The sequence below is a fragment of the Gobius niger genome (assembly GCF_951799975.1).
Source record: "Gobius niger genome assembly, chromosome: 6".
NCBI classification, from domain to species: domain Eukaryota; kingdom Metazoa; phylum Chordata; class Actinopteri; order Gobiiformes; family Gobiidae; genus Gobius; species Gobius niger.
In genome coordinates, this window is record NC_136857.1 from 14,151,281 (window position 1) to 14,177,817 (window position 26,537).

The following is a 26,537-nucleotide window of genomic DNA, read 5'->3' on the forward strand; positions in this document are numbered from 1 at the left end:
AGGGCCAGGGCAGGCAGAGCTGCTGCAGGTCCTGGCAGAGCCCCCCTCGCTTGCCTCACTGTCTCTAAAGGGGCAGGACTTGTGCGGAGACAGGTGCGCATACCAGACACCCGTGCTAAGACCTCCCCCACGCGGATCCTATAACTACCTGTTAGCGAGGCTCTCGTCCAAAGCCTTGCAGGAGCATGCTGCTAGCTTTTAGCGGTTCGCTCGGCGTCTCTCAATGGGGCAAGCCAAGTCTAATAGTCCCACCTTTTCATCACTGTCTCTCAGCATCTCATTAGCTGTTGTTTTACACACCAGAGCAGATTCATCTGTCAGTGGGGAGGCATCGGGGCATGGATTTAGGCTATTTTGAGCAATTCATCTAACATTAAGGACAAGGCTACCTGGAAGTAACAGCTAAAGCAGTTCATTTAGTCTTTGCCTGAAAGACATGTAAAACAGATAGATAGATGAGTGTTTGGTCGAGAGGACTTTTTGAAAACATGTATTGTATTAGAACCCTGCTGGACAGCTGATGACACAAATATTTGATGTGTGACTTTTTTTTGTACCATGGGCTTAATATAATCATGTGTTAAAATGACAGCCTTTTACACTTCCACACTGTTAAAAATGACTACACTGACAGATTATTTCAGTCATGTCACCAACAGAAATAAAAGTAGGACATATGTGTTACAGCTGATGCAGAAGATTGAGAGACACCTTAATTCATTTAAAGTTGAAGCAAGGCTGTAGTAGTCTTGTCCAAATATGCCCACATTCCCCTTTAGGATGAGTCAGATTATACACACAGACTCTGGCAGAATAAAATCCAGGCTCGAGCATCTGTTTCTCCCTGTGGGCCAGATTTAACAGGGAAGACTGTCATCCTACTCTGTAAGTGTCTAACTCGTCTTATAGTTTGCCTGTGCACTCATTTCTTTAACAGCCTCAGCTCCTGCTCTACTCACTCCATCCTTTGGTTGCCTCCTCAGATTCCTTGTTTCCGCTGCTCTAACCAGGCTCTGATGAAGTGACCTTGCTGCATCTCAAGGAGAATTGATTTCTCTTTTGGTCTTTGTGTGAAATCGCATCTTAACGGCGCTCAGAGGAATATCCTCTCAGCTGCAAAGCTGGATGGAACCAATTCTCTTTCATAAAGACACTTTTCACTCTGTTTTTGTGTGTCTTCCCTCTTCTTCCCAGCCCTGCTGCTTTCTTCTTTTCCTCTTCTAAGCTCACAGAAATAGAGCGGCCATGATTAATGCAACATCTATTGCCGCCAAACGTTATCTTTGCCCAACCTTTTATGCTTGGCTGATGGAAATGGTGAGTTGTGTCTGTTCCAACAATGTTAGACAATAATCTTACGAGTTCATTCAAAACAATTTTATCTCAAACAAACAAAAGACTAAATTGTATCCTTGATGTCCTCTGTTGTCACTTCCAAAACATTGTTTAACTAAGATTAGTTTCCCTTCTGTCGTTGGCACCTACCGGCAATGAAATGATTTGCAAACTGATATGTAAAGTGTCTTGTGATGCCCATCCTCACACAGCTCTTGGTTTTATCCAGGCTTGGCACTAGTACAAACAGTACGTTGCAGTTGTTTTGATCCTCTTTGATGGAATTGGACTAATTAAAAGTACATGGTCATATTCTCTTGAAAGAAGCCATTGCAGTTTCCAATGGACCATAGTTCTGTTTGTGATATAACAAATATAGAGATGAAATAAGAAAAGGCTTTAATGGCACTATGGGCGAACACTCTAAAGTTGAAGATTGCAGGATCATCTGTGTCCCTTTCCACTTGGTGATCACACTGACTGTTGAAGCATGCAAACCCCTTTCCAGAGTGCAGGTCCCAGGTGTCTTATAGCCCCAGGACTCCCAGTAAGTATTCAACCAGGTGCCCGCTCACTGCACTAATGTGACACCATAATGACGCAGGTGGGTCTTGTGCTTGGCAGAGCAGCAGCAGCGTCCTGGGACAGTGTGGAGGTACTCATCATCTGGACAGAGTTTTGGGCCATTCTGAGCAAGCCAGCATCATGACAGGCAGAGGCGAGTAGTACTCAGTTACATTTACTAAAGTACATGTACCTTTCCGGCAGGACGGGGCTTTTCTGAGTGGAGTTTGCACGTTCTCCCTGTGTAGGTTTCTCCGGGTAGTCCGGTTTCCCCTACCACTAGAAACATGTTCAGGCCAGAATGAATGAGAGAGCGAGTGGGGGACAGATGGAAATTAGCCCATGGCTAGCCCACTACTTTTGACTTCTTCTTGAGTAAAATAATTTAAACTCCTACTTGAATAAACATTTTAGCTCTACCCACCTCTGGTAACAGGTGCAGCTACTGAAGTCTGGATTAAGTTTTATTACGTTTTTTAATACTGTATTGAAGGAATTCAGTAGTATCACTATTCCTACTCCACACAAAACAGTGAATTCAAAACATTCATAATAAGAGCCTTATTTTGATCTAGTAATCTCATCTCTGTTTTACTAAAGACTCCAGAACCTTTCCTATAATTTATTTTACTAAATTAACTTAAGAAATATTAAAGGTATCGTAAAGGTATCTGTGTCAGAAAATCCCTAATCCCTATTGTTCATATTATTAATATCAGGCAACAGGTCACCAGTGTAAGCGATTGAAAAGATTGTGGTATAATGTGTCTGACTCCTGCTGCTCTCTGAGAGAACACTGCAGTATGGTCTATACAGGATCCTGAGTAACACCTTCATTTCTCCTCTGCACTGCACACACCAATGGACCTCCACACACAGACCTCCACACACAGCCGCACTCAGACACAATGGGTAGCCATCCCACCAGTCCAATAACAGGCCTATTCATTAGAGTCTCTTACAGACTGTATTGACAAGCTGCTGACACGCAGTCACTCCAGCATAAACAAATGGGCCAGTGGAGAAGAGCACAAGTGAGAAGGGAGCAGGGAGACCACATGTATGTAATATAGAGATTTCCTATCCATAAACTGGGACTGAGTCATGACAAAAGAGCAGTATGTGAGAAAATGCAAGAAGAAATATGCAGCTTATTACTGTGGAAAACACGTAAAGTCAAGAGTGGCCTTAAAGGAATCCCCAAACCACCGGCTCAATATGATACACAAACATAATAGTGTTTTTCATCTGTGTCCATTAACCCTCGATCCCAGACCACTTTGCGTGTGTGTGGTCTTTTCTAATGACTGCTGTGGGAATAAGTCCTCTTCTTATAAGCGCCGCAGAGCTGTGCAGAAGGTAAAATGGGTCAAGTGCAATAGAGGACTTGATTTGTGCCCTTGGCCATGCCTGAAACTCTTAATAAACTGAAATCTCATTCTTTTTTTTCACAAATGCACACTACAAAAGTGAAACGCCATTGCAGGACTAAGTGCCAAAACAACAAGAGCTAGTACACACATATACATCAAATTATACACTGACAATCACTCTGAAACGTGCAACAAAACCAGGGCAAAAGAAGTTGAGCTGGACAGGAAGATGACCTCCAGAGCAGGTGAGCAGGGGGAGGGGACCAGGCTAATGCAGACAGGTCAATGAGGAGACAGGCTTTATGGAGACAGATGAGATGTGAGTGGCCTTGCATGCCTGAACAATAGACTTAGACTGATCACATGGTCACGGCAGGTCAGACCTGACTGATACCCAACACTGGTGGATTTATAATAATCAAGGCAACTCCAACAACGTCAATGAGTCAAATGTCTTTTGTCATAATATAGAAATGTTTTATTGTATTCCCCCGGAGTCTATTAGCTCACAAAGGTGTTCTACTGCTGCTCAGGCGAGATAACGCACAGTTTATGAGGGTAATTTTCCTCAGCACTGGTCCTATGGTGCAGAGCTTGTGGAGCTGCTGCCTGCAAACTGTACACTGCTGAACAACAATAACATATCCACTGCCATTATCAGCATCAGGACTGTCATCACTATCAGAGCAGCCAGCGTCCTCCGGCAGGCCCCAAGAGCACAAGAGCAGCATGCAACATAAAGACACGCATTAGCAAGGTTACTGCTCAAGGTCATTCAGACAAATTCACAGGAAAAGGCTAATCAACATTACTACAAAGCTGCTGTTGCGTGCTTTTTACACTTGAGCTGTCTTCAGAAATGGCTGCTGTAAAATGTAGCCAAAGGCACAACATCAAAATGTACTGTTAGTTGTGTGTATCACTGAGATCAAGGTTGGGTGTAAATATTTGTTGATATTTGTTGGCAGGTTATCTGGACTGGTTTCACCATTGTAAAGGTCATTACAATGACATTAGCCTTTTCAGAGCAGAAAATCCACAAATGTCAAATCATTCAGGCGGCAGATCATGATGCAAATAGAGGAGCAGGAATTTGATTAAAACTCCTAACCAAAGACGTTCTCCACGTGACAACTCAATATTGACAAAACTTGGCCAGATTTCTTGGCAGGTTTAAAGAGAACATTTTACAGACCATTAGAGATCATGAAAAAATACCACTGCCATGTAGTTTAACTGAAATATGCTGTTAAACCCATTTTATGACACTGATAGTATTCAAAACGTCTAAAAAGATGCCATTTACTATGAAAACCAAGTGCTTGCCGTTCACATCATTAGTTCTTGCTGCTGTATGCTTCAACTCTGTGTTTGTTACAGTACGCCAGCTGCAGTCAGGGTTACAGCTGCTGTTAACACGTCCTGACCAAATATCATTACCAGGAGATCTTGCTACCACCTGCAACCTGATCAAGACACAGCATGTCTAACTGTTAAATGAGGCACACACTCTGACCCACCACAAAAACTCTCAATACAACGTCACTGTTTTGTTCAAACTCACAAAAAACTCAACAGTTGCTCTGTCACATATAAACAGAAGTTGTAAGTAAGAGCTTGGAGCTAAATGAAACACACACCATGACTTCAGACACCTTAGACTTCCCTCCCTATAATCATTAGAGATGTCTGCTTGAAAAACATGCCTGCCGGGGGAGCAGAGGAGCAGAGCAGCGCAGGAATCAGCCCAGGCATGCGTAAAAACAGTGGCCTCTCCACTCGAGCACATAGTCCCACACAAACCAAGTACAAAGCCCAGTACCAGTATCCACAAAAGTCCACTTTAACAAGCTGACTCACACCGACCACTGCAGCGCACATGTCTCTGACACCATCTACACAGCCACGCGCGTGCATATCTTTGACTGTGTACAGCGAAAGCCATCCCCTGTATAAATGTACAAGCTTACTATATAGGGGCCACACAGATCACTTGCAGACACAGCCACTATGAGAGCAGAATACTAAAGAAGAAAGCTGGCGAACTAACAACAGAACAAGCCTGTGAGATTACTGTGTACTGGGAATCACGCAAGCCTCTAACACCATCCTGTAATACAAACATGGCACATCTTGGGATAAAGAGTAATCTTAAGGATAGATTTATTGCCTTAGTAGCCGATGACTGGGAGCATGCATAACAAAAACTCATAGTGAAAGTCAAATTGTGCCTTGGAATGGTGGAGTCCAGTCATGTGACCAAACAGCTCATGATGATACGGCGAGGCAACAAACACTTTGACCTTCTCTGTCATCACTCACACCTGCCACAATAATGGCACACTATTACAGCGATTACAAGCACTAACCATGATTTAAAGCTCCTCTCCAGCACTTAGTATTGACAGATGTCCAGTGTCCAGAGCTGTTAATAGACAAGAGAGCTGCTGCTGCCTGTGTCCAACTTTAAGTGTCTACAAGAAGAATGACCTCTCCGAAAACAAAATCCAAACTCACCTAAAATCATGCCGAGTGGTCTGCCTTTGGTCTGGTTGAAAAGCGCTCCTCGATTGCCCCCGTTTCCCCTGTTTGCATCAAGGGGACAATGGCTGCAAGAAAAAAAACCACACGCGTCTTTTCGGAGTTCCTCTCCACTTTCCAGAAAGAGGCAACTCAGCGAGGCAGATCAAGGAGAGGTGAGGAGACACTGCCGCTGCTGCGCATGCCGTCTCTTGGCGCTGTCGCCCCTGTCCAGGTAAACCGCTGGGGGTGTGTATGTGTGAGAGAGAGAGAGAGAGCGGAGAGGAGAGGGAAGAGATAGCAGGAGGTGGTCCGTGCTTCTGCAGTTGTGGCTCAGGTAAGTGTAAAGAGGGGGGTTAGACGCAGAGGGGGAGAGGGAGAGAGGGAGAGAGGGAGAGAGAAGAGGGGGAGCCTAAAGTGTGACAGCCAATCACATGGGCAGCCACACACAACAAGCCTGGATCTTCTTCTCCACAGCAGCCTGAAGGAATTGCAGTGTGCTCTCCAACAAAAAGCTGACAGGCAGTTTCTTCTTCTGACTGTCAAAGAAGCAGATGAGTCTTCACTGCAGCGAGTAGTGCCTTGTTTAGTTCTCCTTCTAAAACAAACAGCCTCTTTTCCTCCACTGCCGTCTCCTCTCCCTCTCACAGCTTCTTGATTTTTGGGGTTGGGTATAACCTACAGGCACCTTACATGCCTCCACTCTGATTGGTAGCAGTCATAGCCAATGGGAACAGCTGTAGACACTTGTCATCATGCAGAGTGGGGGACCACAGCTTTGACTGAAAATGCCCGTCTCCCCCTAACCGCTGTTCTCACACATAGAGGCAGCGCTGACTGTCAGATGGGTTTATTGCAGTGGTTGTTGATGCCCCTCCCCCTCGCTGTCCTTTGATTCGGCGTTGGCGCGCTGACTTGTTTAAGGATTAACCTTTTATCCACGTGGCTCTGTCCTGTTCCCCTGTGCTGCCTGCATCCCTGAACCCGCACAGGCGAGGTTACACCGCATCTGATCAACCACTGCGTTTTCGACAAAGGGATGTGATTCAGGCTGGGAGTGCAGAGGAGGGGGCGGCACGCACCAAACACAAGATGAAATAGAAAGCGACAGAGCAGAGGAAGCAGTAGAAGGAGGGGCAGAGATTAAACTAAACACAAACTGACAGAGGGATGAGGAGACGTGGAGTGACAACAGGAGATGCCCAGGGGGTCAGGAAGTACTGGGACACGAGGTGGGCACAACAGTAATACCGTGTGGACTATGGCTGGATGTTGTCACTAAAACAATGGGGAAGACACGCAGGGTCTAACCCCTCCACACCACTGAGTCGATCAAAAAAGATCTCCTGTCATGTCCTGCTTAAGATCATGAGTACAGTGATACCTCAGACATCACACAGCCCCGTCCCAGTGCAGGAGAAGGCTTAACAAAGCTGTCAAAAATGAATCCCCCGGGTGAGCACGCTTGCAAGCACAGCAGTATAAACACGTGAGCCTGGGGCGACACAAAACGCTGTTGATGTTGAGAGGGACTCCTCATGTCCTGCTCCTTCCATCTCCATCCCCTCTCTTCCACCACTGCCTCCTCCCTCACTGAGGCCGAGTGACTCACACAGTGTCGGTCTGAATACTAAGGAGCAGACTGACACCTCTGTACCTCTCTGCAGCAGCCAACGGCACATAAAGTCAGTGTGCAAACACTGGCAAGTCACAAAGACAAATCACAACAGAGAGACCTCTGCCCTTGTCAGCACACTGTCACTTTAGGTTAACTTTAAGTTCAGGTGTTAAAATGCAGCCTGTATCAAGACACAACAAGCATTTCTGAATGTTTTCTAACTGCTCATGCTTAGGACACTGCAGCCAAACCGTATGGATCCATATTCAGCCCAGCAGAAGTTGGCCCTGTATTTATTTCTGAATGAAGGACAAGAAATGATACGTCAATATAGCTCTGTCTGCAGGTTCTCTTACACACACCTGTGTGTGAGAGTGTGTGTGTGTCAGCAAAAGACGAGAGATAGGGTTTCCTCATTAGTTGTGTTGGTATCAATAATTCAGCCGGTCCTTGTTGGCGTTCAATGGTCCGAGTGCTAATGTGCTGTCGGGCCAATGGAGCTCAGGGCCCAGCACAACTTTAATGGATGTCATGATGAGAGGGTGAAATCGGAGTATACAGATTTTGTGTCATCTACAAACTGAAGACATGGAGGAAAGAAGGAGGAGCGAAGGAGGGAGGTAGAGCAGGACAAGGTCAAAGGGCACAGGAGAGGACAATCACCATGAAGCAGCTGACCCCAGAGGTTAGAAATAGAGAGGGATAATGGAAACATGCAGGTGCTATAGGCAACTTAAAGACCTTTAAAAACATCTAGAGATTGTAGCCAAAATAAGAAATGATCTGAGCATTTACAACTGGAATGTAGTGAAATTCATGGCAATTTATAGCATGCAGCAAGGAGTGTTTGGTAAGATTAAATAAAAGCACATCAACAAAATCAAACAAAAATAACTGAGGTTGGTTTTGAGAGGAGAGATTTTCTCAATTTAAAAAAGTTGAGATCATAAAATGTGTTGGAAAGTGAAGTTCACTAATTCTGTGCTGCCCTCTACTGGTAATGCCTCTAAAATACAAGTTCAAAGACAACCACAGCCAACCAGGTTGATGAGGCTATCTCACTTTCTGCAGCCTTAGTATAATTGCCACACATCTTTCCTGCAAAATGATCCAAATTGAACACAGATGGTGAATAAGATATGGTGTCAACACGTTCAACAGAAAACAGGCCACAGGGTACAGCTGGTACGGATAGCTTGTCATGCCTTAGCTGTGACTTACTCAACGTGGGCTATTTACAGTGGGTGACAGGCTTGACAAAGTTTGTAATGAGATATATTTCTAACAAGGCTTATTAGCTGAGCAGTGAAAAGCACACACACTACACACACACACACACACACACACACACACACACACACACACACACGAATCAATTGAAAATCATTGCCTACAAGCACTTCAGCACTTCAACTCCACCTGCATGTACAGAAGCTTTGCTCAAAGATTTGTAATATGTGCCAACTTTTTCCCCCCCTTAAGGCCATTCTGACTGTAAATCCACACTGGCTAACACTTGGAGACAGAACTCGCGGCTGACTTCCTGGGAGAAGCAGCTGCTATATGTCAAAATGGACAGAGTGAATCCAATATTTCTTCACACACACACTGGCTTTAGGCAGTTTTCACATATATCTCACCATCTACTGTACATTTGTCTTGCCTCAATAGACTGATAAAAACTCATTTCTCTTGAGCTGTCACAGAGGCCATACATAATGCAGTGGGTGTCTCTCTGGCACTGCGGTGGTGAATTTAGACACTGCCTATGAGGGTCACAGGTCAGAGAGCACAGCCAGGCATCAGAAGAGCAGTTTCCATAATAACGTGGCAGCCTGCAGTGGAAGACTATCACATCTTAAAACAATGAAGGATTTGGGATATTGGCCACCCATATATCAAACTAATGGCATTATTAAGCGCAGCCAAGGGAAGACATCTGCAGTCCCCTTCATCTGACCGGAGTCTGAGCTGACAGCTCCATATGCAGCACAGAGAGATGATCATCTTATAAGACTCAGACTATTGATCAGGACAGCGCAGCACTGGCATGGTAAAAACAGTTTGTGAAGAGCATTTACCACGATTTTGGGGACAATACTATTTTTCTTTTCTTTCAAATGCCTTGACAACCACAAAGTCTGATCATTGACATATTTTAGACACACTATTATTGCTATAAGACAAACAAGACAATCTGCTTTCTATTGGCTATACTAAAGCTGAGCTGAGGATTCGTTTCTTGGACCTGATTGGACCTGGCGTTTACTATCGGATAACGCATTCATACATCATTTAGCATTTTAAACAACTCATATTTATTTAATATACTGTAATGACTCGTCTGCAGTTGAACCAGCGGAGCACGGGGGTAAGAGTTCAGGTGTGTTTGTGTGCTCAGGTGGGTGTGTCCGCTGCTGCCGATGGAGAATGTTGATGTTGACTGTCACACTCTCACACATCTTTACCATTTTAGCACCAGCATCCCAGGACAGGATGCCTTTCTGTATCACCCCTCTGCTGCTTGTAGCTCATATTTGTTCAAACTTCATGACAATCTCTGCTATGCTGCCCACTAGACTAAATACTCTGTGCCCAGACATTCCTCCATGTTATCACGCAACGCAGAGTTAGAACATTGCAATTTTAAGTCATTATCTTTACAGCGGCCCATTATTTTTGACATTTACCATCTCTGAATGATTTAACCTTGACAGCGGATGGATGCCATGGCTCTATGCCATATACTTTTACTTTTATTAATAGTCTTTATTGGTAATTTGTTCATTCCACTGCTTGCTAATTGTACGTCATGTAAATCAATAACTTAGACTACAACTTTAGATTTTTTTTTGTTCCCTTGCCATCAAGGAGCTGAATAAGTTGTAAGTATTAATGTTGTTCAGTCAGTCTGTTCCTTTTTCCTTTCCTTAATGAAGTGTACCTGCTGCTACTGTGTCTGCAGTGAACTGATTTTACAATGAACTGATTTTATTATGTACATTTCTGGGCAAATGTATTAGAATGTATGAGCGAGCCAAAGGCAAATTTCTGCCATCATTGTGCATGGTAGACAATAAAGTTTTTTCTATTCTATTCTAGATTCATGCCTATCCCAAAGTTTTCATCTGGAACAGGCTTACCTAGACTTGAAAAGTCTATGTCTAAAAGTCTAAAAGTATGATTGATAATGCTAATCTTCAAAGTGCTTCTATTGAAAGTGTAAAGCAGAGCAGACACTTTTGGTCAAGGTCAAGGTACAGTAGCATTCATTCTTACCTCAAGGCTTAAAGACACACTTTTCCTTACACATACATGTTACTAAACCTGCTTATGGACATGCAGCCTCTGCCAAAAAATAAACCATACTTCTTGATTTGTTACAAGAAGTATGGTATACCGTTTTTAATTAAAAAAAATAATAATACTGAAAATCGGTCCACTTCCTACCTGTTGTCCACATTGATTGTATAACTGGTTTCTCAAATTCTCAACCCTGTGGAGCTTCAGAGGAGAATCGTCTTCTTTTAATGTCCCAAAAATGTCCTGTCAACATCAGTTTTCCTCCTTCTCCAACATAGATGTAAATCCCAGTGCCAAAATAAGGACATGTGGAAAGAGCCTGGTACACCTCCCATGCACCTCGCTGCTGCTGCTCCCCTCCCTCTGTTACAGTCCAGTGTGAAAAGCCAGGCCAAACCGCACTTCGCTAAATGTAAGGTCAATTGTATCTGAGGCAGGGTTTGCAGTGAGCTATAGGGAGTAGGGTCTTGGAGGAAATAGGAGAGTCATGTGTCAATGGAAGTAATGAGAGCAGAAGAGCTATGCAAAGAAGGAGCCAACAGCAGATGAAAAATGGCTCACGGTTAAACATGGACTCGCTCGATGCCAAATAATATTGCGTAACCTATACTCCACAGTTGAGGATGTTAATAGGCAAATAAAAAGTTACAATGTCAGTATATGCTATAACGCCATAAACAGAAGTGGATTCACACAGACTAGGGGATCAACATTGACACAGGCAGTGAACATTGAGAAAAACAGTGAACAATCTCAATGTATGGAAAAATGTGGAGTGACAACAGTAGCGCACACATGTGGAAACTCAGAGGTAGATGTGATTCTGCTGTGTGTGTGCAGGAGGCAACCACTCACCATACAGTGCATTTGGACCAGGGACTTGTCAACACGTATGGAGCAGTTGTCCGGCTCAATCCCGGACAGCCACGAGAGGGGTCCAGTCCACTGAAGCATCTGGTAGAACAGTAGAGGGCAGGCACTTCTCCAAACTAACATGCATAAAACAAGATATTAGGTATGAGGTAAGGTAGACCTACAAGGGGATGAGATGGCAGAGTGAGTGGTGCATAGTCAAGCACATTTTGTTGGATGGGGCCTTGGAACGCAGCACAGTAAGATAGCATGCAAAGTTTCATCACTTTGAATATATAGAGAGGTCGGTCTTATAATGGCACCATTATATCTTTATATCACTCCGCATAGCTTTAAACGTTTTACAGTAGGTTTTATAAAACCATTAGCGACTGGATGATTACCTCCTGTATTCAACTGCATCGTAAAAAACGCAGAAATATCGCGCAGGCCACTGGTTCCAAGAAAACTGTGCGTAAAATATAAACTCTATTTGAGCTCAATTCATGTCAGGATAAGGATTTTTATTTTTTCATCGTAAATAGATCCACTCCTGATACATCCCATTGACATCACGAAAACAGCATTAGACATGGATATACCATGTAAAAAGCGCGCCACAACCATAGACTGTAAAAAACAACTCGTGAATGACTCCGCCCAGCAGAGGGCGCTGCACATGCTACTTGTGCTCCTATACTCTCTGAGCGCACACAGGTGCTTTAATTGGTGTGTTGTGTCTTGTGGTTACTTGTCGGCCCACAATCAATCTTCATCTCATAAGTTTATATCTTATATACAGTGGCGTAGTTTTTGTTTGTTTACGTGAAATATGGCGACCATTGATGTTTTGAACTCCAGGTTGACCTCCTTTGGAAAAATGTACTCTGATGTCGCACGACAACAAAGCTTTTTAGCTTGGCCATTTCGAGAGGACTGCAGCTGTACTCCTGAGAAGGTATAAACTCACTAATATTTCAACTGTGCCCCCACGGTGGGATTTCCCTCAATATAGCATGTGCAGTTGCTTGTTTGCAACATAACGAGTTTGTAGCCAAAATGTATTTAAAGCAAAACCAAGCAAGATTTGTGGAATCTCACACAATAGGCACAGTCAGGCCTATGGACGGCTTCATGTGTCTACCTTTTGGAGGAAAAAGGGAAGTCATTTTGAGAAATGGACATGTTGGGCCTAGACCAGGCTACTTTGTGGTCGTAGGTTCATTACCTGGAGTTAATACTAGCCTTCTCGAAACAAGCAGTTTGCTTCACAGCCTTTAATTTATTACCCATAAACATTATGGCTGGTTGGTTAAGAAATGATGACCCTAGACCCCAGGCTTGTTTACACAGCAGTAATATCCTCAGCACTTCATCAATGACAGTGACAGTCTGTGATTTACGGCTAAGCAGGTGCCAGGTTCTGTTACAGTGGGTCGGGTGTCCTCAGTACAGTGTCTCTGCCCTCACTCGTCCTGTCTTGATGTATTGGCTGATGATAAGTCTCGGGTGACTCAAAATACTATGTCCCATGTTACCAGCTTAGCTCTGACCTCCCTGGACCAAACAGAGTAGACCACTTCTCTGCTTTAACTTTCTTTAACATCTTCCTGATGCTCCCTGCCTTCTATACTTTTACTTGAGTAATTATTCAGCTTATTCTTCTGCTTAAGGTGAAATCATTATCGGGTAGTATTGCTTGAGTACATATTTGGGCTGCTCTACCCACCTCTGGTCAGGTTTACTGTACATCTTTACCTAACTGTCTTTATTGTAGATGGCCAACGCTGGTTTTGTCCACTGCCCTGGTGAGAACGAGCCTGACGTTGTGTGTTGCTTCTTCTGTCTGATCGAGCTCGAAGGCTGGGAGCCAGACGATGACCCCTGGTGAAGTATTTTATTACCTCACAAATAGAAAAGAAAACCCCCCCAAGTTTACCTGTCAGATTTCTCAAAACGCTGTGAATTTGCCATCTCCGATACCTGTGCACAATCAAAGTCCAAATCACTGCAATGACTTGGCGGTGGAATCGACCTAAGACGACTTTAATTTTGTGTCTTAGGTGTGAGCACATAAAACGATCCCCAGGCTGTGGGTATTTAAACTTGAAGAAAGACTTTACAGAGCTGACGGCGGCTGAATTTTGCCTCATGGAAAAGGACAGGCTGAAGATCTTCCTCGTGAGTATCAATGTGGATTTGTTTCGTTAATGTTGAGCAAAAGACCGATCATCTACTTTTCATTTCCTCTAGCGAAAGGTCTGTCACATGAAGATGGCAAGTTTCCGTGATGAAATAGACCATAAACTGAACTCACTCAAATCCCAGCTGGCATCATTCTGAATTCCATGTTATTATTTTTAATCTGTTTTTCCTCTAATTTGTAACAATAAATTCTGGTTGGATATAAATATATATAACTATGTTGCCGTTATAGATCTCTCCACAAGATGGTGCTCAAGTCTTTTAGCTGCAGCCTTTGGCCACACACACACTCGCCAAACTTTTCAAGCATTGAATTTGGCTGCAATAAATGAAAGGCCACACTGAGCAGCTTTACAATGTGAGTTATATATATTTTTTTTCTTTCAAAATAGTTGCCATTTTCCTGAACGTGCCACCATCTCTCCCACCCCTTTTCAAACCTTGACCCTGGACAGATGGCCTGAAGCCCCTCCCATTCAATACCAACTGTTGCCCCAGTAACATCTGTCACATATTGGGGGACTGCCATTGAAGTATATACAGACTGCGCACTAGAGCTCGCCAACACATTCTGTCTGAACTCAAGTTTAGCGAGCAGACACATCCAAGACGTGTCTGCTCGCTTCTGAATTACAGTTGCCAACACAAAGTCAGGAAACCGCTCTGCTACACACCCTCCCTTTGCTGCCCCCTTTTGTGTCCATACATTTTTGATATTACTCTCATGTTTTTTCTTTTCTTTTTTTTCCTGCACCAAGGGTTCGAGAGCCACGCAATTTTGATTCTGTGCATCTGCTTTATGTGTGGCAGAATTGAAAGTGAAGTTAACAAACCAAAACATATATGCATCAAACTTACGCTTTACAAAGGATTATCATAAGGATAAAAGTAGAGCCTGACCACGTACTGCATGATTATTGTTCTCACTGTCCCAGGTGATGAAATATTCACATCACAGAATCACTGAATGAGATTTGAACATTTATGCTAAAACAACATACATCTTTAGTTGTGTATTTCCAGTTCCATTTTAGCCTTGGTTTGCTTTTGATTTAGTTTTGTTATGACACAATTTACATTTAATGGCACATACTGTGGTAAAATGGTCTTGTAAAAAATAATGTTGATATTCTAGACCAGGGGTAGGCAACGTCAGGCCCAGGGGCCAAATTCGGCCCTCCAGCATAAAACCTTTGGCCCCTAAGAGAATTTTGAAGAAACATTTATTCATGAATTGGGACCCAATACATGAAAAGGACTCTAAAATGTGAAAAATACTGTCAATATTTTCACATTTCCCAGCAAAACACCGCCTCAGGTCATACAATATGTGCAAAACTTATATTTGTAGAAAAAAGGTGCTTTACTTTGGGCTACAATTGTAGGTTTCGGCCCTTGCCGTTTTGGAAATGAAGAAATCGGCCCTCCATGACACAAACTTGCCTACCCCGGTCTAGACAGTTATTGAATATCGCAATTGTTTTCTCATAAGGAGCCCTTGTTTGAGGCAAATTAACGTGCAAATACAGATTTTTCCAAGCAATAGAAACATGATTACAAATAAAACATTCAACAAAAGTAGACTAAGTGACCATAAGTTCAATAGGCCTATGTGAAAACCGTACCTTGAGATGATTTGAAGTTGTAAACTGGTAATGTAATGGTGCGTAAAGTGGTATGTATGGTAAAGTGGTACAGGCTACTAAACCAGATGGATTTTCTAGCAAAACATGTTCGGAGTTCAATCTTAACATTCTCCTCCCCGTCAGTGCGGTTGCTTTTTTTCTTCTTCTTTTTTTTAAGTGGTCTCTGTCGAGCTGTCGAGTGCAGTTTGTTAATGCCCAATGGGAGGGTCGGTAGATGGACAGGATTAAAGTTGCTATCCCTTCTCCAACCTTCCCCTGTTTGGGATTAATGTCTAATGTAACACTCTGGCCACTGGGCCCAGATCAGCTGCTTAATTCTCTTTATCCGCTCACGACAGAGCAAATTGAAGAGGGAATATTTTAGTTTAAAAGGTCAACACACTCACAGGTGATGTAACATTTGTAAAGAAACTGTCATGGTGGATCTCCTGTAATGTTTGAAAATATTAGTATGAAAGATGAGGGGCAGAATTTACATTAGTTTGAATATTATGAGCTAATTACTGTTTGGTTGAATAAATTATGTCTTCAGGATGGATCACATGAAATCAATTAAGTCCCTTTTGTTGCTCTTAGCAACTAGAAATGTATTTTATGTATTTAATTTTTAACAGTTTTTTTTAGCTGTGATAATTTGCCTTATCGTTAATACAACTAAGGTCCGGGGGCCACATGTGGCTCGTTTAGCTTTTAATCCGTCCCACCAATCATTTAAGCCTTGATCAGTTCTGAGACGAATAACTTCACTTTGATGCATTTACCAAAAAGTGTGAAAAACTCCTTTTCTCACTGACATAAAGGCAATTAACTGCTACTCATTCATTCTTGCATTCTTAGCTATGACACAGCAAATTCCATAATAATGAGCCATAAAGACTGTAAATGTAAAGTAATGCATTTTTTGTTCTCATAAAAGCATTTGGACATGACTGTGTGTTCCCAGTCCACACAGCCCTTATGGACACGGACGTTACCTTGCCCCAAATGGAAGATATCCATCACGTTTATCGCATTGGATCCTGAAGTCACTGATCACAATCTTTGAAGAGCCTTCTTTTAATCATTGATCAGGCATTTTTAGAACATCAGTTACTTTTTACATGCACAATAACATTAGATCAACCCCAAACTGCTATTAGCCCGTGCTCCCTGGCAGATGTATGAACTCAATGTGCTCCTTGTAGGTCAAAAGGTTTGCCTGTACCTGATACCTAAACAAACTTAATGGAAAAAAGCGAGACAAATCTAAGCCTGGATAAATGGCATTTTTGGACAGAGTGCTCTAACACAATGACCACAATTAAAATAAATACAGCACATTTTGAATATTACTGAAATGATATTGCCTGAGCGTAATACATTGATGCAGCACTGTAATTCGCTGAACAATAATTACTCTAATGAGGGTTAAACGCTTATCCATTGACAATCCAGTTTTGTCTGAGCCCTACAAAATGAACAAAGGCGGTTTGCGCGGTGTGACTCAGTCGCCAGGGCACAGATGTGAGGCAGGCTTAACTGTGGGAATGGTGTTACAGTAATAATTTGATCGGATCCTATTTGAGGTGGAGCAATGTGCATATGCCCCCCATCCCAGAATTAACATAGGGTATCCGTATAAATCCTTAAATGTATTTAAACTTGGTCATTAAGCTAATAGGAGATTTTGATATGGATTTGGATTTCTTTCTTTTTTTTACCACTAAGGCTGTGGGTTTACTGAACTATTGCCGTTTTCTAATTAATGAATTTAAAGTCAAACTGTAAACAGTGAGTGAGCAGATGGACAAAAACTGACAGATGTTGCCAACAGAAAGTTTACAACCTGAGCTCTCATCCATCCGTCCCATCTGTTGCTGCTGCGCTGGGTCCTCCCTCTGCCCTCCTCCGGCCTCTATATCCCTCATCAGCATCTATCACCACTGGCCATGGGTGACCTCCTTCAACCCTGCCCAAATGCAAATGATTAACGCGATATTTTTTTTAGGCCAAAGAAGAATCGCACTAACTTCAGCCTAATACATCTGCAAGTGTTTTGTGTATTTGGAATAATGCTTTTTATACATATGTTTTTATACACACTCAAGGTTAAACAACATTTCGAACCAAAAAAAAAGCACCATTTAAGTGATGGGTTTTAAAATGTGCTGAACTGTGCTTTTCAGTGGCTGAGGTGTGAAGGGCTGGCATGGGACAGCTGACACACGCACGCTGTTATGAGTATTTTGAAGCCAAGTCGACGTGAATGCGCCTAGATCCCGTCTATGTGCTGACGGATTACCGGAGCAAAGGGACAACACCGCGAGTTACACTCTTGTTGAATTATAATTAGCTCCAGACCCAAATCCCTTTCATTCGACCCTCTCCCTCCACCACATTTCATGTTCTCCCACGTTCCTGGCACTGGCGCGTGATGCTGCTTATGTCTCAGACCACTACCCTCCTACCTTGGCTGTTTTTTTTTGTGCCTTTCTCCCCCCCCCTCCAAAAAAAAGGGACCTCCATCTGTCCCTACACTCGGGCTATTGTGGAGTCCCGAAGCTCAGCAACTTCCACAAAGCAGTGGGCGTGCGCAGGGGGGCCAGGGTAAACACGACAGCATCCACATCCCATTAGAAGCTCTTTAACTCCTGCAGCCTAATGCTCTCACAGAATTCGGGGAGGAGACTTGCCCACCCCTTATACTCGTGCACACAATGTCACCTTTTTAAAGCCTCTTCCATAGGTAATGAGGCTACTGAGCTGCCCTTTGCTCTCACTTCATCCAGTGCCTAAAACTAGATTATAAAATGTGCACAAGTTGAATTCACCCTCAGATTAGTTTGAGGGTATTCAAAGTGACCATTGTGGGAGAGAAAAAGGCTAAATTGCATTTGCCTATACTGTATTTAATTGCTTGACAAGCCCCCATTGTGACCCCCAGCTCCAGTCCATTGTGTCATCACACCAGCCCCACCATCTTTTATTTCTCTTTACCCAAATTTCACTCCATCCATCTCACGGGTCATTCTTCCACCAGCTGCTCCTCTTAAGTCTGGGGCGTCTCAGTTGCAGCGCGCTCCACCTCTCAACCTGGGCGCTCCTGACAGAGGCGCGAGTGTTGCGTGCGCATGTGCGGGGCGTCCCGAGTGGAGCAGGGGGGGCTGGATCACTGCGCGCGGGCCTCAGCTTAAAGGCAGCGGGATTAGTGCCTCACAGACACTGATTAAAGCCTTCCAGCCTCCTATGGCCCCATTAATACAATGTTAATCACAATGCTTTATCCCTCCATCTCGCTCCTATGGATCAGGACCTTTTCATTTTAGCGGGAGCCACTCTTGTTTGGCCAGTGGATTAAGAGCGCTGTGCACAGAAACTGAAATACAAGCACACGAGAGAATCAGGGGGAATCAGGGACACATTTTCTTCACTTACCGGTCGTTGTCATGCTTCCCTTTAAACCTTTTTTACTTTGCTAGTGGCCAAATATGTCTGCCAAACCATACAAATGTTAACGTCAACCTTTTCAAGATTTGATTAACTGGATTTAAACATTTTGAAGGAACTTATTTATTTTTGTCACTGAATATCAATAAGTAATAAACACCTCACCCATTTTCCCCCAATAGCTCTTTTAACCTCTTAACGCCCACCTGAACCGATCACATTTTTTCCACTTTGGCAAATCTAAAAGCTTGTTGGGGGGAAAAAAGTGTCAAAACAATGACAAAAAAACAAGGATGTAAATGCAACAAAAAATGGTCAAAAAGTAAAAAAAAAAGAAAAAGCAACCAAAACTCAACAAAGAGCAACAAAAACGTGACAAAAAAGTGGCAAAAATTAGATGAGGGGGGAAAAAAGTGACAAAAAAGTGGATGTGGATTGTGGATTTTAGCTTTACACTGGCCTATACCCAAAGAGAAGAGAAAGCATTCGGTTTAGGCGGATGGTAAGAGGTTAAACAATTTTACAAAACTCAAAAACTTGTTTACATTCCCCCCAATGTTTAATCCCATTACGGGTTAAGTATGCTCCGCTGCTCATATACGGCTGGTGCCTCTTAATTTAATTTTAACCAACTCGCATCCCCGAAGCAGAAGGACACACAGGACACACTATCCCATATTCATTCACTGAGAAATGTAGATCAGTTTGCATCTCGGACATATCTTAACTATGACAGTTTTGTCATAGTTAATTTAATAGGGCCCAAAGTTCGGCCACTTTTGTTTTTCCTCAGGCCTTTGATGAGTTGGCCTATACGTTGCCAGAGGTAATGATTTTTACTGCAAGTTTAACACCTTAGGAGCACTTCGACATTACCGCATGGACGTCAAAGTGCTCCTAAGGCGTTATTATTGCGCGTCACAATATAGTTCCCCTTTTATCCGTTTAGAAAATCAACATGTTTGATTGTGTGTAACTATTCTTGGATCGTGTAAACGCTCCCGTAACCGTATTTCAATCGGGAAAATGTGGAAGAGCTTGGTCGCTTCTAGCTTCACCCCAGTTTGGCCCCATAGAGGAGAGGAGGAGAGGCTAAATGCTAACAACATCCTTGGTCTTTTTACATGACTGAGCGCACGCACAAAGACCAGACGGGTCATATCTCGGTATGGAAAAACTGTGGTCTATTCCTTCAATGCTGCAAACCAACAAAGTTGTGGTTTCACTTTCACCCAGTTGAATATGTCACTGCAATGACCACCAGTTTGTGACCTTCCATGTAATTGTTTCTCGATTAAGTCCTGTCTTATCGTGTCTTATCTTACACTTTGTTTAGTGGCCCACCATCAAAAAAGTTTTGGACATCTCAAATTTAGAGCATTGTTTTTCATTTTACCTCTTGTTTTTCCAGGGCGTTTTCCTTCTCCTCTTCCTCAGGCCACTTTTCCTGCTAAGTGGAGGAGCACACGAGCAGATTAGTGAAAGTGACCCCTGTGGCATGTCACTGGTGTGTGTGTGCGTGTGCGTGTGTGTGTGTGTGTGTGTGGGTCCGCGGGGCACAGGAAGTTTAAGGATCAGTTCTGAAGTGCGGCTGTGTCCCGCTGTGAGCTCATCTGTGACATGCCCTCTGACCCCCGGGGCTCTGAGCTACAGGTCGGGCTCTGCTGCCTGTCCCGCGGTCAATGCCCTGTCCCAGAGCATGTGCTGCGTTCCCATCAGGACCCACACATACCCCACACATGCCCTTGTTCGAGACGGCAGCAATGTGATCCGTTCAGAGCACACAGGCCACCTGCACTGTCGGGTCTCCATCACAATGTTTTTATTCTTCCTTCGGCATTGACAGTCCGAGCGCTTTCCACATCTTATTTTATACTTTTCATTATTCGCTGATATGTTAAACTCTTCCACTTAATTAATTTAATACGAGTTTCACAAGAGTCATTATAGTTTGTCTTAAGAAACGATCTGCTCTTTATATTAATAAAACAGTGGTGTTCTGGCTCCTCTGTATTTATTTCATTTTAGTGGCAATTTTATTCATGTGTTTGTTCTGTGTCTTCATTTTCTTCAGAGCAACTCAAGATTTTGTCTTTTTTAGACATGTTTATATCTAGTTGTACTCAGAAAGACATTTTTCTTGTAGGTGGTACTTGGGAAGAAGAGAACCACTGCGTCAGAAGACTTTTGGGGTTTTGAACAAACACTCCTTGCTGATGTGAATGAACCTATTGTCTCTGTTCTCTTTGAAAACATTTTCTTTCATTCCAAGCCTTAGCCTAAACCAGAGTTCCCCAACTAAATCAGCTGGGGGTCCACAGACTTTTCTTTCGAAACTTTCGACATCTTATTTCAATGTTATTCAAATTGTTAAGATATTTTTTTAATTCAGCCTTAGAAATTAAGTATATTGACAGGATGACAAGGCTTTAGAGTCCGGACTAAAACCTCTGGAGGTCCGGATCTGGACCCAGGTCCGCCAGTTGGGGACCCCTGCTATAGAGTATTGTTCTATGTTACATACTGCATATATATATTGTTTTAAAACAATATCAATGTGAATCTGCAAAGTCACATCTGTTGACTCAGCTATTTTCTCCAGGGTGTCATGTAAAGCTATGCGCTTGGGGCCAGATATCTGAATTGGGAGTGCGCAGACCCTTGTCAGCCCGCTCACCAGCTCGTTGCCCTCTGACTCCTCTTTTCTACCGCAAATGCCCCTCGACTCTCCTTCCCTCTGCTCTCTCATCCTGCTCTCAAACTCTCACCCTCTCCCTTTTTCTCCCTTTGCCTCAAATTGGCCCAGCTGTCCGTCAGCCCCCCGCCGCTCCCCCAGCTGCCTGAACCAACTCCCGCCTCCCCACAACTCCAATCCAATGCAACAATATGGGTCACAGGTCAAGAGAAAGAACAGGCTGCGTATACAATAGACCAGTGGCGCCCCGTCTAACAATCATTCCCTTTTTCTCCAGCACGCAGCCTTTCTGTGCCATTGCCAGGACTGGAAATGACAAACCTTTTGGAGAGGTAGCTCAAGAGGTGGGGTGTCCTCTCTGTCTCTGCATCCTTATCGCGGCTTAGACTTCCCTTTGATACAATGAATGACTGAAAGACCCCACTGATAAACACACTTGTGCACCCCAGTTGGTTTTTATAGCTCTCCGTCTCTCAACTCTTCCGCCTAATTCTTTTTTGTCCGGAAATTAAGTGCCATCACGTCCTTAAACATCACGATGGAAGTCAAAACAGAGGCTTTAATCGCTCGCATGATATAACTGTGGTTGGACCGTTGCCAGTTTCTGTTGTTATTCACCATTAAAATATACAGCATGGAAATAATTATGAATGTTAATGTGAGACGGGCTCTGTTGGCGAAGACGGATGTGTTAATGAGTTTTTGCCCTACAGTGATTTGGCTTGAGCGAGGTGGGAAAGTGGGCCACATGTGAGCGGGGACCCCAAAAAGCCTCTGACACATTCACCTGTTTCCTGCCAGAGTTTTCCCATGGTCCTCTGCAGCCTCCTGACACGAGCCACTTCTGGGAAAGGCTGAGCGTCTTAATGCTCACAGCATGCCGCGACCATTGGTGAGTTAACTCTTTCTGCTTCCCATGGTGCGTTTAATTACGTCTCATTCACTATCTCATTATTTACATGACAAAATTCCATGTATACTTTTATTTCTTTTACTTCTTTAAAGATTCTGCTTTTCATATTCAGTCTGAAAAAGGCCTCGAATACAAATAAAACTAAGCAAAGAATATAATGATTTTTGCTTGTCTTGCAACAAATCAATTCCCCATGTTTGTCAATTTACAGATTATTCAAAAGAAAAAAAGTAGCACTCAATGTTAATAGCATATCATATAAGAATATTTATTCAATTAAGTGCGAAACAGCAACATATTTACAACAGTACAGTACTTACAAAGCTGAACCAGTTGGAAAAAAAAGAAGAACTTCAAATAAATAATTAAATATAGTACAGGTGTGAGTGACTGACACCAACGCAAACACAAGTAGACAAACAAAACGTGCTGTGAGAAAGAAAAAACAAAACAAAAGAAAAAACAAATCAAGACAGTGTCAAAATAAATAATAAATACAGACATAAATAAATGCATTGTTCGCGTGGCAAACGGAACAATGTCAGCAGGCTTCATCAGGCTTCGAGTGACTTTTTAAAACCTTGAAAATTTGGTCATTACATCATTAGTTCCAACAACAGAAAAAAATATCAAAATCCAAGTATCAATATATAAATTTAACAAAATAAATAAAAGTAAAAATGTGTGGGTGCATGTTTTTCAGGTAGGTTGGACTGAGGCGAGCTTTTTGAGTTTGTGCTCTTCAATGACAAAGGCCAAGTCTCTAACAGTTCAAATAGGACAGTCTCACTGTTTTCACATGGCTCCCATCTGAGAGGAGACTAGGTGAGAAGGGGCAAAAGAGTCAAAGGCCACGTCTATAGGCAGCTCATAACGGGACGTCTGGAACAGAGGGTGTCCCTGAGGTACTGTGAGGCTGCCGGTTGAGGGGTAGTGGTGTGATGAGAGGTAGTGGGCATGGTGTCCAGGGTGAGAGCTGTAGTTCCTCTCGGAGTCATGAGGAGAGGGCTCCTGCTTCAGGGGGAAGTTGCCGCTGATGCTCAAGGGGGGAGTAAGGGGCCCATCATACGGCGGTGTCCCGCTGCTGCACTCCGTAGAAGAGGGGTTGTCATAGGGTGGGCCCTTGAAGCCTTTCATCTGAAGGAGGTGGGATGCCTCCAGGGATCCGTAAGGGGGGCTTGGTAGGCCAGGCGATGGGAAACTCAGAGTATGAGCCTGTCCTGTGACTCCAGCCAAACCCGGGCCACACTTGTCTTCCAGTTTGTTCAGCAGCATGGGACTAGGGCCCAGCTGTAGGCAGCCTGCCACCAGGTTACTGGTGGGCTGAGACAGGCCTTTGCACAGCATCTCCACAAAGCCGTGGCTCTCAGGAGACTGGCCGCTCTCCAGCACTTCGGACAAGGCCCAGATGTAGTTGCGGGCCAGCCGCAACGTTTCAATCTTTGACAGTTTTTGAGTTTTAGAGTAACAGGGCATGATTCTGCGCAAATTTTCCAGTGCATCATTCAGCCCATGCATTCGGGAACGCTCTCGTGCATTGGCTTTGACCCGACGGGCACGAAACCTCTCCTGTCTCGCTTTGGTCATCTTCTTCTTCTTAGGCCCTCTGCGTTTAGGAGCATTTTCTCCATTTGGTCCAACATCATCCTCTTCCTCCTCCTCTTCCTCCTCCATGTCCTCACTGCCCAGCTCAGTGCAGGAGTGCATCCGGCTGGCTGCCAGGCCATGGCGCCCTCTTATCTCTGGACTCTCATCCCCGTCCTGAGAGCTGCCGTCTTCTTCCAGCCAGCTGAGGGAACTGACCAACTCGTTGACATCACTTTTACCAAAGCTTTTGGTCATCATGTTGATCTAAACACAGACATTTACAGCATTAAAAAGAAGCTTTTGCAAGATGATCTATAACATCTGAATTTACAATTTCAGCACCACAGTGTGGACAGCTCACTACGTCTGAAATAGGCCTAGGCTACTATTGGGAAGTTGTTGATTCTATTTTCAATGATTATATAGTAATTCGTTGCTTGAATGACTCCCTTCTGCTTTTACTGCAGAGACAGAAAATCTGGGACACGATAGGATTTACCTCGCATATTAACATAAAGTCCAAAGATTTAACTTAACTACACACCAAACAAGCATGTGAACGGTTGTGCACGTTAATCCTGTAGGGCTAGCCTAAATGCATTTCATTTTGGTGTGTGTTAAATGACTGTATATTTTCTTTATTTATTGTAAAAGTTGTTTTAACTATTAAGAATAGGCCTAGTTAAAGTTGTAACCTGTAAGAAGAGGGTAAACTCACCGGTTTGGCGTGCGCACAGTAGTAAATAGTCGAGACTTCTCTCTGAGCAGTTGAGGTTAGTCCTTGACTCGCGTGTCGTAGCTCTATATCGCAGAGTCCCGCTTCCTTTACACAGCCATCAGTGAGCAGGGAACTTTCATTCAACTGGCACGACCCGGCTGATATTTTTCCATTTATCCATGTAAGCCCCTCCCTCCGGTGCCCCTCCCACCTTCAACTGTTCTGATCGCGCGTGGCGGGCTCGTGGCCGCATCCCGGGCGCACTTCTAGCAGCGCTTTATTAGTAGGACGGGAGGTCCTGAACAGGGAGGGCGCTGGGCTGATGGGGGAGTGCTTTGCTCCCCTGCAACACATCATCAAACCGAAAAGGCACATCAGGGGAATCATAAACAGCCTTGACGCCTACATCGCTTTACTTTGCAGGCCTTTTTTGATAGTGTGAAATAGGCCACCCGATGTAGGCCTGCTGCATGAGGCTGTCTCTTCTGTTGGGTGGGCATCAGTTTACACAAACACCTGCATGCGCTCATGAGTTTACTTTAATCGTGATTGTTGTAGCTCGTCTGTGGTTTTAGTAGAGCTCCTATCATGTGGGCTTTCGCTTCGCGCTGCATTAACTATCCTAATCGATTGTCTATCTCTTCATTAGTCGGTTGGATTATGAATTTTCCACTTAATTAACCACAGTGTAGTGCTGGCTCGGAGAAGAGACGCGCGTCCGTGTGCGCGCCTAAATAGTTTTGACAGCTCAGTGCATCGCGGAGCAGGTGATGTGTTGTTCACTCACTCAACAGTTTCTTCTGTTTACAGCGTCATGTACGCCAGCTCATAATTAGTGCAGTGATGAGGCAGGTACTTTGCGCGTGCAACCTTATGGCCCATGTCTGTTTATGATTCGCAAATTAATCCCATGAGCAACTGTTTATAGACCAGGGACGCCTGTCTGTTGAGTAGCCAAACTGTTGTAATAACACTAATGTAATAATATCCCACATCTTCAAATGAGTGCGTCACTATAGGCCTACTTCTGTAGCCTAGATTCTGCACAAATGGATCCGTTTTGACCGCTCCACATGATGATCTGTGTCCACGGTCCGAATAACGTCTCCACATTGAATACTTTATATCGTTTTCACAACAAATGTCACGCCATAATACACGCTCTGCCGTGGTAGTGTGGAGCGAGCCGTGGCACAGTTGGGGTCTATTGTGCGGACTGCCCATTGACGACCGGGTCTCGCGATTCGCACGTGCCCCCGCATTGATCCCATTGTGCGCGCGATTGCGCACAGCTGTGCCCGAGTCTGGGACACCCCACTTACTTCACTTTGCCAACGTGCATTGTTTACAACTGCACCAAACACGCGCACGTCTGATAAATAAGACGTGGTCACGTGGGTAATCAGGAACTTTGCCTAAACGGGCACTTCCAACGATTTATTGAACAGGGATGAACAGATGGTTGCGTATAGGAAGCGTTGGGGGTCGAGGCATCCGTTGCTTGGATGCTCACGCGTCACTCGCTTCCCGAAGATAATATAGGCCTATAGGGCTAAAACTGCATTTATTCATTTCAACGGCCATAACGACGAAAGGTCAGAGCCATGCCGCAAACGTGCGGGAGCAGAGGCCAAGGCCTAGGTGCGATCGTGTTGGCCCCAGAGATACGCTCATGTCATGCGACAGCTCAAACCAATGCTCCTGAAGGTCCCCTGGTACAGAGCCCCGCAGACAGACATATAGGAGGCCCCAGTCCCATGAGCCTGAGCCTGGCCTCCACTA

General features: G+C 44.0%; 4 protein-coding genes across 5 annotated transcripts in view; 2 read left to right on the forward strand and 2 right to left on the reverse strand.

Annotated features, from left to right (window-relative positions):
* znf385a (zinc finger protein 385A) overlaps positions 1 to 6,572 on the reverse strand; it is a 78,693-nt gene extending 72,121 nt beyond the window's left edge. The window contains exon 1 of one of the 2 annotated variants that reach the window (XM_079559295.1): positions 5,790 to 6,572. In XM_079559295.1, the coding sequence (XP_079415421.1) occupies positions 5,790 to 5,799 (10 nt within the window). In that variant the 5' untranslated portion in view covers positions 5,800 to 6,572. The remainder of the gene's footprint in view (positions 1 to 5,789) is intronic. The other variant, XM_079559294.1, reaches the window with a different exon arrangement.
* LOC306963986 (myosin light polypeptide 6) overlaps positions 1 to 26,537 on the forward strand; it is a 164,509-nt gene that overhangs the window by 123,065 nt on the left and 14,907 nt on the right. The window lies entirely within an intron of this gene.
* birc5b (baculoviral IAP repeat containing 5b) lies at positions 12,398 to 13,908 on the forward strand (the record flags this gene model as incomplete). Its single annotated transcript, XM_079558288.1, has 4 exons — positions 12,398 to 12,523; positions 13,343 to 13,452; positions 13,629 to 13,746; positions 13,819 to 13,908. 4 exons carry the CDS (start codon positions 12,398 to 12,400, stop codon positions 13,906 to 13,908), a joined length of 444 nt encoding a protein of 147 aa, XP_079414414.1.
* Positions 23,037 to 24,886, reverse strand: neurod4 (neuronal differentiation 4). Its single transcript, XM_079558265.1, has 2 exons — positions 24,756 to 24,886; positions 23,037 to 24,301 (listed from the first exon to the last, which is right to left on the reverse strand). The coding sequence occupies exon 2, from the start codon at positions 24,293 to 24,295 to the stop codon at positions 23,246 to 23,248; it is 1,050 nt and encodes a 349-aa protein (XP_079414391.1). The 5' UTR covers positions 24,296 to 24,301; positions 24,756 to 24,886; the 3' UTR covers positions 23,037 to 23,245.